Genomic DNA, 20,782 nt, shown 5'->3' with positions numbered 1-20,782 from the left:
TACTCACAATTGGATTTAGGCCTATCCTAACTCAGGATGATCTCATCTTGAGATCCTTAGCCTAAATCACATCTGCAAAAACTCTTATTCCAAATAAGTTTGTATTCTGAGGTTCCAGGTAGACAGTATTTTGGTGGGTTACTATTTAACGTACTACAGATAGTATGGATGTTTATAACTGGATTTTTGTGCTGAGTTTGTCTTGAACTATATGACGTTGTTGTAATTTACTTACTCTTCCTAGACCTTAGTTTCAACATTTTAAAGGTGTGCAAGTTGGCCTAGATGCTCTTTCAACAACTTCTAGATGGAAAAATATGTGATATTAAAGTTTGTTTTATATTTAGAGCTATTTTGATAAAGACAAATTGCTTACCCTGCTTTGTATTTCTTTGATGGGTTGATTGAACTCAGATATCTTAGTTAAGTGGATAGGCCTTTGAAAAGTTGAATGAAGAAAGACACATCTTCCTTCTAAGAGAGGAGCCAGTATTCTTTATAAAATGAAGAACTTTTTGGTGATAATGCATACTTATAAAGATTCATTAACAAAGCTTTTTTGAGAAAATAATATTTTTTTTATTATTTCATTCATATGTGTAATCTAATGAACAAAATAATTTAAACAAAGTAGAGAGAGACTCATAGATAGAGAGTGGGCTGACAGCTTTTGGGAGGAGATGAGGAGTGGGATTGAGGAAAAAAAGGAAAACAAACAAACAAAACTCTTGGTGATTGCTGGGAGAACGGGTTGTACAGAGTTGTGGGGAAATGGAAGAGAGTATAGGGAGATAAATGGTGATGGAAGGAGACTTGATTTGAGTGATGAATACACAATAGTGTACAGATGATGTGTTGTAGAATTGTGCAGCTGAAACCTATATAATTTGTTAACCATTGTCACCCCAATAAATTCAATTAAAAGGGAAAAAATAAAAATTAAAAAATAGAAATCTCATTTGTAAATTGGAATTCTGATATTTACTTATTTTCCTGAAGTGAAAGCCAATCACAATAATTATCAATATAATGCTTGTTTTTCTCAAATACTGATTTTGTGCTCTGGTTAAGTTATAAATATTTATTGCATTTGATGTGAAAGATTTCATATAATACCTTTGTGAGTAGTCAGTAATTATATGTTTGAATGTCTGGGTGCAAGTTTTATGTTGCAATATTTAGTATTTTTATTAATAGGCTTAAAAATTAATGAGTTTTTTTTCTTTCTACAGCAAGATGTGAGTGAGTTTACACACAAATTATTAGATTGGTTAGAAGATGCCTTCCAAATGAAAGCTGAAGAGGAGACGTAAGTCACCATAAAATATAGTGATGGTGTTTTAAGAAACCTATAAGTAGCACTCATTTTTTTTCTTTAATATATTCATTGTCAACAAATAAATAGGAATCTGAGATAGACATATGGGAGCCCCAATGTTACCTCTGTATTATTGATAAGCTGTTGGAATTTATGGCCACAAATGCTGGTAGCTTTAGATTTCCACTATAAGGTCAGAGTCTAACCAGAAAAGTCTAAAAAGTTATCCCTGAAAGGACTAATCCTACATTGCCCAGTTCTTTTCATTAGATTCAATGAGGAGAGGGACATATTTCAAATAAGACTTAAGATTTCTGAAGATACAGAAAAATTTTAGCTCCTTTAAAACTGTTTTTAAAAAAGGGGAAGATAATTTGTTAGTTACCAGATCATATGAGGTGATTAGGACCCAAAAGAAGTTAACCAAAAGTAAGTAAATAATAAGCAAGATCTTCAAAATCAGAATAGAATGACATGTTTAGAAGATACAAAGTTTCATGAAATAGTCAAGTGGCATTCTTCTAAGTCTACAGGTGAAAAGCAGTTGAGGACTCATGTTGAAGATAGGACACTGTGAAGTGCTTACAGAAATCTGGATAGACTGGAGAGGAGGACTAGGGGTCCCAGGGTAAAACATTTAAAAAATTACTGAGGGAAATTCAAAGACACTCAGGTATCATAGATTGGGATACAGATATCGTTTACTCAGAGGAAACTTGCCCAATAAATTTTGTATTAGAACCTTAAAGGTACAAGGAACTTGAACTTTTAAGAACCAGGAACCAGGGTGGACAACCTTAGGTCAAATCCACACAGAGGTTCTCTATTAGTCTGACAGGACAGTAGCACTTGTGGGGTCCTTCAACTTGAAGGTGGACAAGGCATGTTTTTTTTTTTCTTTTTAAAAATACATTTTATTGATTTTCTACAGAGAGGAAGGGAGAGGGATAGAGAGTTAGAAACATCGATGAGAGACATCAATCAGCTGCCTCCTGCACACCCCCTACTGGGGATATGCCCACAACCAAGGTACATGCCCTTGACCAGAATCGAACCTGGGACCCTTCAGTCCACAGGCTGATGCTCTATATCCACTGAGCCAAACTGGTTAGGGCTGGACAAAGCATGTTTGATCAAGGGTGGCTTTCCCCCTTCCCAACAAGTCCAAAACATATATCGTAAGGACTGAAGGTCCGAGACTGAAGTGTGTGATGATAATAGAAAAGGTAGGCACTTCATGGGCACTGACTGTAAGGTCCTCTTGTAAGGACATCTTGCATAACTCATTTTAACCTTTAAAACAGCTTTGTGAGTTTAATTACCATTATTATCTTCAGTTGACAGGTAAAGAAATGGAAAAGTAAATTTAAGTACCTTTCCAAAGGTGACACTAAATAACAGCTGAGTGCATGATAACATCTTACACGTTATCGCTTTGGCATAGGCTATTCTTCTCTTAATGTTTCCTTTATTATTAACAGGTCCAAAAATTATAACCATATTTATGTTTTTTAACATGCTTTAGGGATGAAGAGAAGCCAAAGAACCCCATGGTAGAGTTGTTCTATGGAAGATTCTTAGCTGTGGGAGTCCTTGAAGGTATTACAATGAAGATATATTATCTGCTAGCTTCTTTGTCTTGATAGCAACTCTTTATTTGTTGAATAACTTTTAATTTTAATTTGACTTACTCTGTCTAGAGTTCCTGGTACATTGCTACCACTAGTCATTTATATACAAAGCATAGAATTGAGCTATGAAAAGGAAAGTAGAGTGTATTACCTCATGCTAATGGATATTTAGTTAATATTACCCTGTTGTTCTTTCCCTGAGAAGGCTTCTGTGATTCTGTGAATTATTGGAATGCAGGGATTACAGGGGCAGTTGTTGGTGGATCTTTTGAAAATAATATTGGAGTTGAATACTGGGTTTGGTATTTTTGAGGGTTTTAAGTCTATGAATGTTGAAAGCTGAGTTTAGCAATTTAGCATAGTTGGGATATTGTACTTTTAAGGTGATTATAATATTCTTTAGACTGTAGTTTTCAAGAAAGAGTTGTATTCTATCTTTTGAAAATTCAGTTAAGAATGATACTACTCCATCTTCCTTAAAGGCCTGTTACTTAAAATCTGGACCAAACCAGTTACACTTTGATTCCCTTAACAAGGGACTGAACTGAGTCAATAGATATACTTCAAATAATAATATTACTAAGTCCCAAAATATAAATTTTTGATAACTTGTTTTTCCTGAATGGCCCAATGCATCAACTTTTGGAAGTGCCCAAAGTATAAAATTTGGAAAATTGGTTTTCCTTCAGGACAAGTAATGGATTCATAAGAAGTTTTGTTTGAATATAGTTTTATAACTTAGAATTCATAAAATGACAGAGGCTAAAGATTTGGTCAGTCATTTAAAAGGTTATATTGAGGTGTTAGACCATTGAGTCCCAATGGGGTGATTTCCGTTTGTTCGCTAAAGTATCCCCTTGCAAAAAGAACTTATAGTCCACTGATTCCTCCATTTAGTTCTTCTCAGCCCTTTTCTTTATTTCCATCCTTGTTCATTATAATTATCTGTATAAATTTCTAAAAACTCCCTTTCCCACATTGATTTCTAGCACCGTCTCTGGCTATTCTCTGACCTTTATTAAGCTCTTCATCTTCTCTCTGCATGCCTTGAGTTCCTGAAATTGCTGAGGAAAAGTCACTTCAGTGGAGTAACTGTAGTGGATCAAGAATCTGTAGTATATCAAGCTTCACTGGTTCCAGTTCTCTACCTGGCAGTCATACTTGTTTTATTTAATCACTGTCTTCTATCCCGTTTTCTGCATTAACAATTCCTGTCTTTCCTACTGTAATTCTAACGTCTTGTTTCTTCATTGTCTGAAAAACACTTTACTTCAACTTTCATGAATTGATTGTGAAGCTAATGAAACCTAACCATGGGTCCTAAGGCCCTGAATCTAATTTTGTGTATATAATATTGTTTCACAGTTCTTAAAACCCTCCTCATCAAATATATGTGCTGCAGACTTTGCAACCTGAATCCATTCCTAATGCCACTAATTATTTTTATTTGATCCCCCAGATAATAGAGGAATATTTAGTCTTATGTCAACAGAGTATTCTTTGTATGTTCTCAGAATCTCATTCCTTCATGCTTTCACCCAGACTTCACTGTTCTTATAATCTTATGGGCAGTTTTTTATTGCTGTTGTTTTTTATCTTCAGCTTTTCCCTCTTTAATGTGTCTTCTCATTGATAATTAGACCTGATCTGGTATCTCATGTCTTAAAAATTGAGACACTCTTTTAAGTAAATCCTATTTAAGTTTAAGCCCCTTTAAAGAGGGGTTTGATGTCATCTGCTAACTCCCCATGTATTAAAACCATCCCGCTTTTGCTTCTGGCCCAGACCTCTTCCTAAAGGAATATTTTTATTTAAGGTTATTGGGTTTTTTTTGGTTTTACTTTTTAAATATATTTTATTGATTTTTTACAGAGAGGAAGGGAGAGGGATAGAGAGTTAGAAACATCGATGAGAGAGAAACATTGATCAGCTGCCTCCTGCACACCTCCTACTGGGGATGTGGCTGCAACCAAGGTACATGCCCTTGACCGGAATCGAACCTGGGACCTTTCAGTCCGCAGGCCGACGCTCTATCTACTGAGCCAAACCAGTTAGGGCGGTTATTGTTTTGTTTTTTTTTACATGTGTTCAAGTTTGTTGGGTCCCTCTCAGTTTTTGTACTGAACTCCTATCAGCTATTAATTCTATTGACTCCACTCTCTCCTCTTCTTCCATTTTTCCCTTTCTTTTCTTAAAAACACTTCTCTGGCTTCTATGGCACCATATTTTCTTGGCTTTTTAAAATTTCTGAGTGGGTACTTCTTATTTTTATAGTCTCTTCTTATATTAAAGGTAGGGCATCTTTGGGACTCAGCTTAGGCCCTCTTCCTTATCATGTTAACTAATTCTCTAGACAGTCTCATTTACTGCCTTGATTTCCTGCTACCAGTAAGTCAGCAATTTTTAATTTAGAGCTTCAGACTAGAGGAATAATCTTACAGACTCATATATCCAACTATCTTCTCAACTTGAAGTCTCTTGGAACATTCTAAAACAGTTATGTCCATGACAACCTTAAACAAAACAAAAATCCTCTGTGCTTCCTTCAGTGGGGCCCCCTTCAGTACATAAACAGTCCATTTGTTGATACTGGAAATGTGAGTCTCATTCCTGATACCCTACTTACCTCTGTCCCCCATCCTGCATTGAGCCAGTCAATCAAGTCTTACTGGTGCTCCTCCTTGTATACATACATAAGTGTGTGTGTGTGTGTGTGTGTGTGTGTGTGTGTAAATTCATGTGTTTTTGTACACTTTTACTGGTAACACCCTATTCTACGCTGGATGGATTCCATAATAGTCTCCTAGTAATCTACCACCCACTTAATACGGAAGCCAAAAGAATGTTTTAAATACATAAATCTGATCCTTTTTTTTGCCTTTTTATTTTAGTTATTGGGATGACACTGGTTAACAAAATTAAGATTTCGGGTGCACAGTTCTATGACACATCATCTATACACTGTATTGTGTGTTCAACACCCCAAGTCACATCTCTGTCACCATTTATGCCCTTTATACCCTCCTCCACCTTTTGCCACTCCCCTTCCCTCAGAAATCACCACATTGTTGTACCTGTCATTGAGTTTTTTTCTCTTTACTCAATACCTCCACTCACCGCCTCACACCTATCAGCTTACTCTCTATCTATGAGTCTGTCTCTGTTTTGCTTGTTAGTTCTTTTGATCCTATTATTCCTAGATTTAATACTTTCTGAAAACATTCTTAACAAGGGCTGTTAGACTTTGTAGATTTTGACCCACCTAACTAACTCTTGGTTGTCATCTCCCCATTGCTTTCCTAAGCTATACTGTCCTCTTCTTTGTTTTTCAAACATGCCAAGTTCTTTGCATCTTTAAAATCTTTGTGTGTGATTTTTCTTGGCCAAGAATACTCTACAGTTCCCGGACACTCTGGCCTGGCTAACTCCCACTCACTAAGTCTGAGAATCAATGTCTTTTTGCTGTGGAAGCCTCTCTGTTCTACTCTCGATCCCTAAAAACTAAGACAGCTTCCCTTTTTCTACCCTCTCACAGCAGTCTTTGTCTCACCACACTTTTTATAACATTTACAATACCAAACAGTTGTTTGTTCATAATTATGTGTACAATTAATGTGTATGATGTCTTTTTTCCAAAAGAGGCTGAGTTTCCTCAGCTCAGGGACCATCTCTTGTTTTTCACTGTTATACATATTTTTATTGTTTAGCACAGTATCTTGCCCTTAGAACAGCCTTGGGCAAACTACGGCCCGCGGGCCGGATCCGGCTGTTCTATCCGGTTCTCTTGCTCTCCCCTCCGCTCCTTTACTTTGAATTTATAATAGTTTACACAAACACTCCATCCATGCTTTTGTTCCGGCCCTCAGGTCCAGTTTAAGAACCCATTGTGGCCCTCGAGTCAAAAAGTTTGCCCACCCCTGCCTTAGAAGGACTTTTTGGAAGAATAAGTACATACATATATTACATTTGGGTTGAAATGAAAATATGGCTGGATGTGAGTGTACATATCCTATCTAATAAAAGAGTAATATGCAAATTAACCATCACTCCGCTACACCAACGAGCCACACCCACCAGCCACGCCCACCAGCCAATCAGGAACGAGTATGCAAATTAACCCAACAAAGATGGCTGCGGCCACGGAGAGAGCAGGAGGGAGGCTTGGGTTTCCCCAGTGATTGAGGAAGCCAAGCTTTCCGCACACCCTGGCCGGCCCGCCCACTACAGGCTATGAAGTTTCAATTATAGAAGGTAAATAAATTCCAAAAAAATGGCGGCAGCCACGGAGCTGTAGAGAGCAGGAGGCTAGGATTGCCCCCAGATATGGAGGAAGCCAAGCTTCTGAAGTCCTGGCCTGCCTTGGCCTCTGCTACAAACTTGCAATTATAGAAGATAAATAAATCCCAACAGAAATGGCTGCTGCCATGGAGTGAGCAGAAGGCTTGGCTCTGCTCCAGGTTACAAAGTTTCAATTGTAGAAGATAAATAAATCCCAGATACCAGGGCCTCTGCTTGGGTCGCCGGGGGGTGTGGCCAGCCTGCAAACCACCACAGGCCCCTCACCCAGGCCACCCCACGCCCCAAGGGACCCCCAACCATGATCCAGGACACCCTTCAGAGCAAACCAGCTGGCCCTCACCCATGCACCAGGCCTCTATCCTATCTAATAAAAGAGTAATATGCAGATTGACCATCACTCCAAAACACAAGATGGCTGCCCCCATGTGGTCAAAGATTCTGCCCCCATGTGGACACAAGATGGCCACCACAAGATGGCCAGCAGGGGAGGGCAGTTGGGGGGGACCAGGCCTGCAAGGGAGGGCAGTTGGGGGCGATCAAGCCTGCAGGGGAGGGCAGTTAGGGGTGACCAGGCCGGCAGAGGAGGGAAGTTGGGGGTTACCAGGCCTGCAGGGAAGGACAGTTAGGAGGGACCCAGGCCTGCAGGGGAGAGCAGTTGGGGGAGACCAGGCCTGCAGGGGAGGGCAGTTAGGGGTGACCAGGCCTGCAGGGGAGGGCAGTTAGGGGGGACCAGGCCTGCAGGGGAGGGCAGTTAGGGGCAAGCAGGCTGGCAGGGGAGCAGTTAGGCACCAGGCTGGCAGGGGAGTGGTTAGGGGGTGATCAGGCTGGCAGGCAGAAGCAGTTAGGGGCCATCAGGAAGGCAGGCAGGTGAGCGGTTGGGAGCCAGCAGTCCTGGATTGTGAGAGGGATGTTCAACTGCCCGTTTAGGCCCAATCCCACCAGGAGAGGGTGCAGGATGGGCTGAAGGACACCCTCCCCCCCACACACACACACGAATTTCGTGCACCAGGCCTCTAGTGTACATATATAAACCAACAGGAAAATTGGTTTACACACTAGATCACTACCCTCTGGAACATAATCCATCAGAGTTAAGTTTTCAGGTTCAAGAGGTCATTCATATATACAATTAGTAGCTAAAAGGCCACATTGAGGAATAGTAATTTAATGAACTTTCCCCCCTCCTGTAGGTAAAAAATTTGAAAATACTGAACTGTTTGGTCAGTATCCACTTCAGGTCAATGGATTCAAAGATCTACATGAGTGCCTAGAAGCTGCTATGATTGAAGGAGAAATTGAATCTTTACATTCAGAGAATTCAGGAAAATCAGGCCAAGAGGTAAGTTTAACATCTGCATCAACCCTCTCCCCTATATCTTTATAACAGTGCTGTAAGCACAATTTAAGGCCCCATTTCTATAGCTGCCTACTAATTGAGAATACTCTAAATATGTGTTTGCATTAAATGATGGTAATTTAGACATACTGTATTTGGGAAATCTGCATAGCCTATCTATCTATCTATCTATCTATCTATCTATCTATCTATCTATCATCTATCTATCTATCTATAAAAGGCTAATATGCAATGTGTACCCTTGGGAGTTTGACCGGGAGTAAGATCGCTTGCTATGACGTGCGCTGACCACCAGGAGCACTTGGAACGAAGAAAGGCAGCTGCAGCCGGGGAAGGAAGACCCCGGCTGGCAGCTGGAAGGAAGACCCTGGCTGGTAGCTGGAAGCAAGGCCCTGGCTGGCAGCTGGAAGCAAGGCCCTGGCTGGCAGCTGGAAGGCCCCGATCGGCCCTAATCGCCGGCCAGGCCTAGGGACCCTACCCATGCATGAATTTCATGCACCGTGCCTCTAGTAATCTATGTTAAATTGTCACATAAACACATCATCTCAAAATTTTCTGTTAAAATCATCCATTAGGACATTTTTCAGTTTTAGACTTTTCATTTAAGGTACTAGTCTTTACAGCATGCTTGTTCTGGAAGTAAAGATGAAAAACAGTGATATTAGGGTGGAATTTTATATAGAAGTATGTTACTTATATCAAATATTGTTGAAATTTGTCCAGTCCTAAATAGTCAACACCAGACCCCTTTTCTTGTAAAATTTCAGTATAATTATGTGAAGGACAGATGGAAGAACTTGTTTTCTCCAGAAGGAAATAATTTACAAAATCTATAATAATAAAAGCGTAATATGCTAATTAGACCAGACAGCCGATGCTGTGCGGGCCGAGCCCCTTGCACAAATTTCGTACATTAGGCCTGTAGTATATTATAAACCTACTAGAGGCCCAGCGAGCGAAATCACGTGGCCCGCCCACCCGCGTGTGCCTCGTGGCGTTCGCCTTGGGGCGCCCGCCACTCCATGCCCACCGCCCCACCCGCCCGCTAGCTGCCAGCCTTGCTGTAATCAGAGCCTGTGGGTCGTTGGGGAGGGACCGAGAGGTGCTCCATGCACTTCATGGTGACCGGTTGTTTGGTCATTACAGCATTACGTCACTGGCTTTTTATAATATAGACTGGAGTTCTGGTGCACGAGATTCATGCACTGGGGCGGGGCTTCCCTCAGCCCAGCCTGCACCCTCTTGCAGTCCAGGGCTCTCTCAGTCTGGGACCCCTCGCTCCTTACCGCCCGCCTGCAGTGGAGGTGGGAGAGGCTCTTGCCACAGCCGCTGCACTTGCCAGCCGTGAGCCCAGCTTCTGGCTGAGCGGCACTCCCCCTGTGGGAACGCACTGACCACCAGGGGGCAGCTCCTGTGTTGAGCGTCTGCCCCTTGCTGGGTCAGTGCGTATCATAGCGACTGGTCGTTCCACCATTCGGTCGATTTGCATATTAGGCTTTTATTATATAGGATTTATCTGTGTCTACTGCTTTCTGTGTTGCCCAACTCTGTCTCTCCAGCTCCATCTGTATATCCATCTACCCATACATGTACTTACCCTTTGGGGAGTGTTACAGCAGAAAGTAAAGGACAGATGAATCTCTAAAATCAGTCATTGTTAAGCAATTGCTAGTAGTTGTCTTTGTGAGCCTCCATGCTTGAGGGCAGGATCTTCATCTGTGCCACTTCCTGCTGTGTCTCTAGTGGGTAGTGTGGTATCTGCAAATAGAAGTGTGACTGACTGAATGAAATGTCTCAGTGTTATCAAATAAGTTTCTGAGGTCTTTATCCCTGAATAGGAGCTTAATAATATTAAGTGATTCTCTCTTGTGTTTATCTAAAAAGGGATTTGGTTCTTGTATCTTTGAGAATAAATTGATTTTATCTGAATTGTGTGCTTTTTAAAAAAGATGTAATAAACCATTTTTGTCCTAACTTTTTTTTCTCTTCAACAGAAGTAAATAATATTTATTATTTGGTGTATGTGTGTGTTTCTTTATAGAGGGAAAGAGAGAGAATCTTTGAAATAAGTGTTCTCTCCACATCACAGGTTATCTACTGAGTCATTCTCAACAGATGCCTAGGCCCCACTTCAAAGCTATCAAATCAGAATCTAGGACTGGGATATGGTACATGGCACAAGAGCTCCACAAGTGATTTGATATAGAACTATACTTAAGAATATTTAAATTAAGTTTATTTATTTTATTGATGGAAAATAGATCTCCAAGGATTAGGACTTTCCCAGGATCCCATAAGAGAATAAGAAAGCAGAACTTCTTAAAGTATGATCTGTTTTTGATTAAAGATGATAGATGGATGGGTGGGGCAGGGAAAATGGGATGGCATATTCCTTACTTTGTCAAAGCAGCTTGTAAGTGAAATACACTATGATTTATTGGTAAGTAATCTTTCTCACGTATGTCTAGCTTTCAAAAATAGTTTTCCTTACATTCAATATGAATTTTTATGTTTTTAAAAATATTTTTATTGTTTTCAGAGAGGAAGGGAGAGGGATAGAGAGAGAAACATCAATGATGATAGAGAATCATTGATTAGCTGCCCCACTGGGGATCAAGCACACAACCCAGGCATGTGCACACACCTGAAATCGCACCTTGACCTCCTGGTTCATAGGTCGACGTTCAACCAATGAGCCATGCAGGCCAGGCCGCTATCCTATATAATGAGCTAATATGCTAATTAGACTGAGCCCAAGAACGACCGTCCAGATGACCTGGACGAAGCCGGGGCTGTGAGAACTGAGCCCCTTGCATGATTTTGTGCATCAGGCCTCTAGTTTATTTTTAAAAATCTAGTTTGTCCTTCATCTTTGTCTTCATACTGTAATGCCTTAGACTGCATTCTATGCTTTCTGCCTAGGTTTTTTAATTCAACCTGTGGAATACAATAGTTTGCCATCCTTTCTAAATTCAGCAGTTTCTAAGCAGTCTCAATAATATCAAATTTGATTTCTATTACCAATTGCCTAGATAAGTTTCTAATAACATTTTAAAATTATAGTCCTATTTCATTATATCCTTCAGAATAACTATTCTTGAGTCTCTACAAAGACCAATAAAAAACATTGTAGATGTGTTTCTAAATTGGCATAATTCTTGATGATAACACCTCTTACACTATTGATTAGTAAAAATTGTTGATTTTTACCTTGATACAGAAAACATCATTTTACTGAAATAGTTGTTGTCAACCACTTAGGAAGATCTTTAGTCTCCATAATTACTCATGTTAAAACATTCAATGGGCTATAAGATTTTAAATTTTTGGAATGACATAACCAGAGACAACTGAATAAATTAAAAATGATAATATATATAAAAGCCTAAGCAACCATTGTGACCGAACGACCAGTTGACCAGTTGCTATGATGTGCACTGATCACCAGGGGGCAGATGCTCAACACAGGAGCTGCCCCCTGGTGGTCTCCCACAGCCAACCTCCTGCAGCCCCTCCCCCCTTCCCCCGCCGGCCAGCCCCCCGATAGGCCTTGATCCCTGGCCAGGCCAAGACACCGCACCCATGCACGAATTCGTGTACTGGGCCTCTAGTCTGGAAGATAAATACTTATAAAATGTTTCTAGAATATTTTTTTAGGGTAAAAGGACAAGTGAGTAAGGACAATTAAATGACTGAAACTAGTTTTTGAATTGGAATAGGAAGTTTTGGGTTCTCATTCTTAGTTTACACCCTGGCTTTGTTTAGTGTACTAAGGGGAATTGGGAATGGCAGGTGTGTTTTTTTCTGGTTATGTAATCCCCCCTGCATTAACATAATGTCACAAAAGCAATTTTTTTTTTTTTAATGCAGCTCCACAGACATATTTTTTTTTAATGTATTTTATTAATTTTTTACAGAGAGGAAGGGAGAGAGAGAGAGAGTTAGAAACATCGATGAGAGAGAACATCGATCAGCTGCCTCCCGCACACCTCCCACTGGGGATGTGCCCGTAACCAATGTACATGCCCTTGACCGGAATCGAACCTGGGACCCTCCAGTCCACAGGCCGACGCTCTATCCACTGAGCCAAACCGGTTTCGGCAAAAGCAATTTTTAAGACATACTAATAGAAAAAATCAGCTGTTACAACTCATAAAAATGACTATATTCTCTCTAGAAAATACTTCTAGTAACAAGTGAGGTTTATAGTCATAAATTTAGAAGCATCTTTGTTGCCAATGCTGATTATATAAGTTATTTATAACTGCATGAATCTATTACTACTGTAGGTTTATTATAATAATAATAAATATGTTTAGGGATGTGGATAATATAAGCATCATTTTTTAAAATTTTTATTTTATTGTTTAAGGTATTACGAATAGTAGTACATATGTCTCCTTTTTTCCCCCATTGATCTCCCCCCGGCCGCCCCTACCCCCTGGCACTTCCCCTCACCGTCCCCCAACCCCGTGTCTCACGTATGTTGGTTGTGCTTATATGCATGCATATAAGTCCTTCGATTGATCTCTTACCCCCTCCAACCCTCCCCTACCTTACCACTGTAGTTTCACAGTCTATTCGATGCTTCTTTGCCTCTTATCTATTTTTGTTCAACAGTTTATAATGTTTTTTATATTCCACAAATGAGTGAGATCATGTGGTATTTATATTTCTTTGGCTGACTGACTTCACTTAGCATAATGCTTTCCAGCTCCATCCGTGCTGTTGCAAATGGTAGGAGTTCCTTCCTTTTTACAGCAGCATAGTATTCCATTGTATAGATGTACCATAGCTTTTTAATCCACTCATCTGCTGATGGGCAACTTAGGCTGCTTCCAAATCTTAGCTATTGTAAATTGTGCTGCTATGAACATAGGGGTGTATATATCCTTTCTGATTGGTGTTTCTGTCTTCTTGGGGTATATTCCTAGAAGTGGGATCACTGGGTCAAATGGGAGTTCCATTTTTAGTTTTTTGAGGAAACTCCATACTGTTCTCCACAGTGGCTGCACCAGTCTGCATTCCCACCAGCAATGCAGGAGGGTTCCTTTTTCTCTGCATCCTCGCCAGCACTTGTCATTTGGTGATTTGTTGATGACAGCCATTCTGACAGGTGTGAGAGGGTACCTCATTGTCATTTTGATTCGCATCTCTCGGATGATTAGTGACTTTGAGCATGTTTTCATATGTCTCTCAGCATTCTGTATGTCCTCTTTTGAAAAGTGTCTACTTAGGTCCTTTGCCCATTTTTTGATTGGGTTGTTTATCTTCCTTTTGTTAAGTTGTATGAGTTCTTTGTAAATGTTGGAGATTAAACCCTTATCGTTGATATCATTGGCAAATATGTTCTCCCATGCAGTGGGCTTTCTTGTTGTTTTGTTGATGGTTTCCTTTGCTGTGCAGATTTTTATTTTGATGTAGTCCCATTTGTTTATTTTCTCTTTAGTTTTCATTGCCCTACGAGCTGTATCAGTAAAGATATTGCTACGACAAATGTCTGCTATTTTGCTGCCTGTGGCTTCTTCTAAGATTTGTATGGTTTCCCATCTTACATTTAAGTCCTTTATCCATTTTGAGTTTATTTTTGTGTATGGTGTAAGTTGGTGGTCTAGTTTCATTTTTTTGCATGTATCTGTCCAGTTTTCCCAACACCATTTATTGAAGAGACTGTCTTGTCTCCATTGTATGGTCTTGCCTCCTTTGTCAAATATTAATTGAGCATAATGGCTTGTGTCGATTTCTGGGTTTTCTGTTCTGTTCCACTGGTCTATATGTCTGTTCTTATAAGCATCATTTTTATCTTTAATGTTCTATATCTCATAAGCATTGCACACCAGTTAGATTAAAGAAGTACATAAAAATTGCATAAAATATTTTGAAAGAAAAATTATTGTTTTACTTAATATTCTAGTTATACACTACTATACTTTTAATCCTGAAATCACAGAGCTAGAGATACCCATAACATTTTCTTAAATGAATTTAGGGAGTGTCTGGCTATCTCTTCTTTTCCCTGTTAGCTTGAGAATGAGAAAGCGAAATGCTTCCGAGTGTTTAGTAAGAAAAATTGTCACAGGAGTTAGAGGAAATGCGTTCACCATAGGCACAATTGCACAACGTGTTACGAACATCCTTTGATAAGGTTTGGAAGCTATTTCCTGGACTTTTTATGGTTTCCAGAGAAACATACCCCCAATTTAAGTCATTTTATTTCCACTGACAGTTGTAGATTCCCATGAATTAAAAGTATATGACTATTTTGTTTTAATGGTGACTTTTAAAGTGTTACAATAGCCCTAGCCAGTTTGGCTCAGTAGGTAAGTGTTGGCCTGTGGACCAAAGGGTTCTGGGTTTGATTTCGGTCAAGGGCATGTACCTTGGTTGCAGGCTCCTTCCTGACCCATGCCCTGGTCAGGGCACTTGCAGGCGGCAACCAATTGATGGGTTTTTTTTTTGTTTGTTTGTTTGTTTTTTTTAAATATTTTATTGATATTTTACAGAGAGGAAGGGAGAGGGATAGAGAGCCAGAAACATCGATGAGAGAGAAACATCGATCAGCTGCCTCCTGCACACCCCCCACTGGGGATATGCCCGCAACCAAGGTACATGCCCTTAACCGGAATCGAACCCGGGACCCTTCAGTCCGCAGGCCGACGCTCTATCCACTGAGCCAAACCGATTTCGGCCAATTGATGTTTTTATCTCACATTGATGTTTCTATTTTCCCTCTCTTTTCCAATCTCTCTAAAAGATCAATGGAAAAATATCCTTGGGTGAGGATTAAAAACCCCCAAAAAAGTGTTGCAATAAATTATGAAAGTAATAGTTCTTGAAATCTTATATACTTATTTGAGTATCATAAAATGGAGTATAGAATAATATCCTAAGGCATTAAAAGTTTTTTTGGTGATATGTATGGGATATGTTTTATTTTTAACTTAAACTCTTTAATGTTTAAAGTATTACATAAGTCTCCTTTTTCCCCCATTGACCTGTCCCTGGCTGCCCCCAACCCCCAGCATATGCCCTCACCCCCCAACCCCCGTCTGTGTCCATTGGTTATGCTCATATGCTTTCATACAAGTCCTTTGGTTATGAAGTATGTTTTAATTCTTAATAGTAATTTTAGGTGTGGATTATAGCTAACTAACATGTTTGCCAATGGCTTGTGAGAACAAAATAAATAAGCAAATCTGTTCAAGAAATTTTAAAACGTATGAGATGTTTCTGATATTAGATCTAGTCAACTTTAGGTAATACCCATATATAAAATAAAACAAATTTCTTAAACCTCAACTTTTAGTAAAAGATAAACCAAATCCAACTTAGGAAATCTCAATTCAGTAATCATTAACATTTGGGGAGGGGGTGATAGTTTGAATAACTGTGTCCCCTGCTCAGCATGGCCATGGGTGAACCTGAGGGGGGGGAGGGGCGGTGAAGGATTAGAAAAGACAGACAAGAGAATAAAGCTGGGGCTAGGTGGGATGCTGCCCTCTCTGATGAGAGACAGCGCCACAGCCTGCAATCGAGTATTTTATAGTCAGATTCCACGAGGCAAAGTAAGGGCGTGGTCATGATGTTTATAATGTTCTTGTGGGTTTTGAATCTACTCAGTTATATGCACCTGATCAAGCTTTATTTACTTACTGCACCTCTCTCAGCCTATATCACTTAGCCACGTGGGACCACAGGTTCAGACTATAAGGTCAAGCTTACAACTATAGCCTTTGGCTATAATTGGGCTGAGGGGGCTTTGCCCTCCAAGCTAGGAGGAGTTGCATGTGGCTTTGCCACGAGAGAACGGTGCCCTCTCATTAGTCGGAGGCTTGAACCTGTGTAAACACTGTAGCCACTCTCCACATAACTATATACCTTTATTAGCTTTATTTAGAGAAAAGTAGCAACTTTCAAGATTTTAGTTAAATCAGTTTGCCAAATGTGCTTCATTTCTGCTTTTACTTTGGATGTTTGATTTTAATGAACTCTTGGCTTATTGACATTTGTGTGGTATCATTTTTTGGCTGTTGAAATATCACACATGATTTAGTGTGGCAATTTATTTTTATAGTAGTAAAAAGCGGTACACTGCATAACCACTTATAATAACCACTTTAAATTTATTTGTTCCATTATGTTATACTTCTGAATTTGTTGGCTTTTCTTTCTCTTTAAGTTAATAATCTATCCTATATAATAAAGAGGTAATATACAAATGGTTGTTACGCCGTGACACGTAACGACTGATCACCAGGAGGGCAGGGTAGTGAGCTACAAGTGAGGGAGAGCTACAGGAGGGCGGAGCAGTGAGCTACAAACTGCGGAGAGGTACAGGAAGGTGGGACAGTGAGCTACTAACCGCGGAGAGCTATAGGAGGGCAGGGCAGTGAGCTACGTGCAGTGGAGAGCTACAGTGGCGGTGGGCAGGTGGCCAGCTGAGGCAAGTGGCAGCGAGCTACTCATGTACGGATTCGCATGCAGGGCCACTAGTATATATAAAAGCCAAGCGACCAGAACGACTGGTCACTATGACGTGCACTGCGGTGGCCAACTGGCTGGATCGGGGCCCTGATCAGCCTCTATCCACCCCAATCGGGGATGGAGCCGGCCGGCAAACCTCCCGCATCCCCTCCCTGCACTGGCCAGGATCCGATTGGCCCCTATTGGGGCGGGCTGGCTGGACTGCACCTGTGCACGAATTCATGCACCAGGCCTCCAGTATTTATATAAAACTTGAATGTATTTTACAAAAAAAATTTTTTTGAAGTTTTGTTGTATAACATTCTTAACTGAACATTGCCCAAAGTTTGTGGTGGAGTTGGTATAAAGCAATGAGGCATTTAATTTGTTAAATACTAGTTACTGTAAAGGATTTCAAATATAATTACCATAAATATTTATTAGTGATATATATTTTTCTTAAATTAGTCAAATTTCCAGTAGGACAGTTAAGTTTAAAACAGTTCCTAGTTTTCAGTATGAGAATTGTGATCATTTATATTATAAAATTGTCTTTCCTTTATGTACTACAACTTGGAACTTTGTCACAGGTTTTGACAGTATGGTTGATTATTATGAGTATATGTTCCATTTATGGTAGCAATAGTAATATAATCTTGAGCTAATCTAATGAACAAAATAGACTGATGAACAAAATAGATCCAGAGATGTAGACGCATGGAATAAACAGTCGAATCTCAGACTAAAGGCAGAGGTGGATGGATTGGGTGGGAAGAGATCAACCAAAGAACTTATATGCATATATTCATAACCCATAGACACAGACAAAATAGCGTGGTGAAGGCCTGGGGTTGGGGGAGAGAGAGGGTTAGAAGGGTCTATGGGGAAGAAAAGGGAGCATAGTAATACTTTCAACAATAAAGATTTAAAAAGTAAAAGATTTGAGCTACTAAGTTATGATTTTAACCAATGGCTTTCTCTTTGGGTTATAAATTCTAATATAAAGAATTGTTATGGAAGAATTGTTAGAAGATTTTTCTCTTTCCTGGTTATATGTTATCCTCATCCTTGGAATTTTCAAAAAGTGTGAAAGAGTTTTATCTAAATACTATACCTAATCATTTTTTTGTGATGTCAGCATTATGACGATGCATATGAAAATGTCATTGCTGACATCCTTTGCCTAAAATTGGAATGGAGAAAACAAAGATGATACTAAGGTTTTGAATTATTGTTTCTTTCAGCATTGGTTTACCGAACTACCACCTGTATTAACATTTGAATTGTCAAGATTTGAATTTAATCAGGCATTGGGAAGACCAGAAAAAATTCACAACAAATTAGAATTTCCTCAAGTTTTATATCTGGACAGGTATGGTTTGGGATATAGCATAAATTAGTTTTGAAATAGTTTAGTAACCAAATGAAGAATTACTGTGTTTAGAGAAGAATTTTATTTAATTTCCTTAAAGTTAGTCTTTAATTTTTATATAAAATATGTAGTAGCATTTGTCAAGAAAAGGTATAGTAAATGGAAATTATGTTATAAGTAGGTTTTTAAAAAGATTATTATATTTTTGTATTATAAATCTGTCAGAAATTTTCAAAAGTACAATTTTATACTGTTTGATATCCTATATAATAAAAGGCTAATATGCAACTCAACCGAACCTTGGAACGACTGGTTGCTATGATGCACACTGACCATCAGGGGCAGACGCTTATTGCAGGGGCTGCCTCCTGGTGGTCAGTGTGCTCCTACAAGGGGAACACCGCTTAGCCAGAAGCCAGGCTCACGGTTGGTGGGCACAGCGGCAGTGGCGGGAGCCTCTCTTGCCTCTATGGCAGTTGGACACCTCCCAAGGGATCCTGGACTGTGAGAGGGCGCAGGCGGGGCTGACTAGACTTACTGTTGTATCTCCTCCCACGATATTTAGAGATACTAATGATTGCTGTTTTCCTTTTTTCTGCAAGATACATGCACAGAAATAGAGAAATAACAAGAATTAAGAGGGAAGAAATCAAGAGACTGAAAGATTACCTTACAGTATTACAACAAAGACTAGAAAGGTATTGTAACTTCTACAGAATTATGAACTAGCTATAGAAGTTCATGCTTTTAGTGATTATCTAGAATTTTTAATCTTACATTTTTCTTGAGTAATTTATGATCCTAGAAGTAGATAATAATTCTGAACTGATATTTTTGCTTGTATAGTTTAGTTTTTAATTCTGTTAGAAACCTAAAATCTTTTATAGTTGTCATTTGAAGATTATTTTAGTATTTAAATATTCTCACCAACAACAGGTATGGTTCTGAAAATAGATATGAACTAATTTATAATTGAGGCTTCTTCTTTCATGATACTAAATATTACTCTTGAGATTTCCTCTAATACAAATTGTGACTGAGTTTTCCTCCTTAATACAGAAGATACAAACTCAGATGCCTACCAGGACCTCGTGGAGGCTTTATGAAGAAGGGCAACAAGTCAAACATAGTGGTGGACAGGGGTGCCTAGAGCACACCCCTTGGAGAGGGAGTGGCTGCCAGCCACACTAGCCAGTGGAGTCATGATGAATGTCATCTCAGTATCCCTAAAGTGTCAGATTATTTCCAGAAGCCAACATCTAGATTGTCAAATATCCTATAGTTCAGATAAAGTCCCCAGGCTGAAATGTCATCTGCCAAGTGCCAGTTTGCAGCCTCTGATCTAATCTTTATTCCCTTGTTTTAGTGTTAATTTGAAAATTAATACCCTGAAACTTTATTATACAAATATAATAGATTATATTTCAATAATTCTTATTCTTAAAAGGTATCAGTAATAATATTGAAAAATAATCAGAGGTAAAATAGTAGGAAGATAATATTAGTCATCATGAAACCAGATAACAACTAAAAAATAGTCTTAGGAGATGAAACTTAGAGCAGTGTTAAAATTCATAACAGTGTATATACACATTCAGACTTAATCAGCTTTGGTTTCTTTTGGAGAATATTTAATTTATTTCTTGAATGTATATTTAGTCTTACTGTCTTCATCTGAAAATTAATTTCATTGTTGAGAGATTCATTGAAGTATTCATATCATGTTTTATAAAAATTATTGAAAAACACAAATTTGCTTTATATTCAAATTAAAGCATTTATACATTTTATGGTTAATAGATATTTAAGCTATGGTTCGGGTCCCAAGCGCTTTCCGTTGGTAGATGTTCTACAGTATGCATTGGAATTTGCCTCAAGTAAACCTGTTTGCACTTCTCCTGTTGATGATATTGATGCTAGTTCCCCACCTAGTGGTTCCGTACCATCACAGGCATTACCAAGGTAAAAAGTCTTTTTGATACAAAAGACAAGCTGTGCGTTCTATACTGCATAATAATATAATTGGTACCCTTTGAAGAAGGTTTTAAAAGATGCATGCTGTGATTAATTTTAATGAATTCTAAAAAGATTAGATTCACTTAGAACATTTGTTGTATGTCTTCTAGGTGCTTTCTTATTTCATTATTTCAATACGTTTTCTGGTTGTGGATTGAATTTTTCATATTTTTTCTATTCATAGTTATACTTTAGGTTGTTTTAGTATGTTATCTGTTTCAACCTTTTATTCATGAAAATAATACTGTTAAATTAGAAATTTCTTCTACAATGTAAGCTGGTAAGTATTAGCAAGGAAAGGCATTTATACTTTTGGAACATGTAAG

The 20,782-nt window shown here is 39.0% G+C and overlaps 1 protein-coding gene across 16 annotated transcripts in view; it reads left to right on the top strand.

Moving 5' to 3' along the window:
• Nucleotides 1-20,782, top strand: part of USP25 (ubiquitin specific peptidase 25) — a 189,339-nt gene that overhangs the window by 95,018 nt on the left and 73,539 nt on the right. For 12 of the 16 annotated variants that reach the window (XR_013960013.1, XR_013960014.1, XR_013960015.1 and 9 more), the window contains 6 exons: nucleotides 1,233-1,309; nucleotides 2,844-2,917; nucleotides 8,439-8,587; nucleotides 18,313-18,440; nucleotides 19,043-19,138; nucleotides 20,241-20,402. Coding sequence is in view for 13 of the 16 variants with exons in the window: in XM_080657606.1 (XP_080513732.1) it covers nucleotides 1,233-1,309; nucleotides 2,844-2,917; nucleotides 8,439-8,587; nucleotides 18,313-18,440; nucleotides 19,043-19,138; nucleotides 20,241-20,402 (686 nt within the window). In the remaining 3 variants the exon portion in view is untranslated. The remainder of the gene's footprint in view (nucleotides 1-1,232; nucleotides 1,310-2,843; nucleotides 2,918-8,438; nucleotides 8,588-18,312; nucleotides 18,441-19,042; nucleotides 19,139-20,240; nucleotides 20,403-20,782) is intronic. The other 4 variants (XM_080657614.1, XM_080657605.1, XM_080657615.1 and 1 more) reach the window with 1 other exon arrangement.

The sequence above is a fragment of the Plecotus auritus genome, assembly GCF_963455305.1.
Source record: "Plecotus auritus genome assembly, chromosome: 2".
Lineage (NCBI taxonomy): Eukaryota > Metazoa > Chordata > Mammalia > Chiroptera > Vespertilionidae > Plecotus > Plecotus auritus.
The sequence above is the reverse complement of the archived record's forward strand: the minus strand, read 5'-3'. Positions and strand labels throughout refer to the sequence as shown.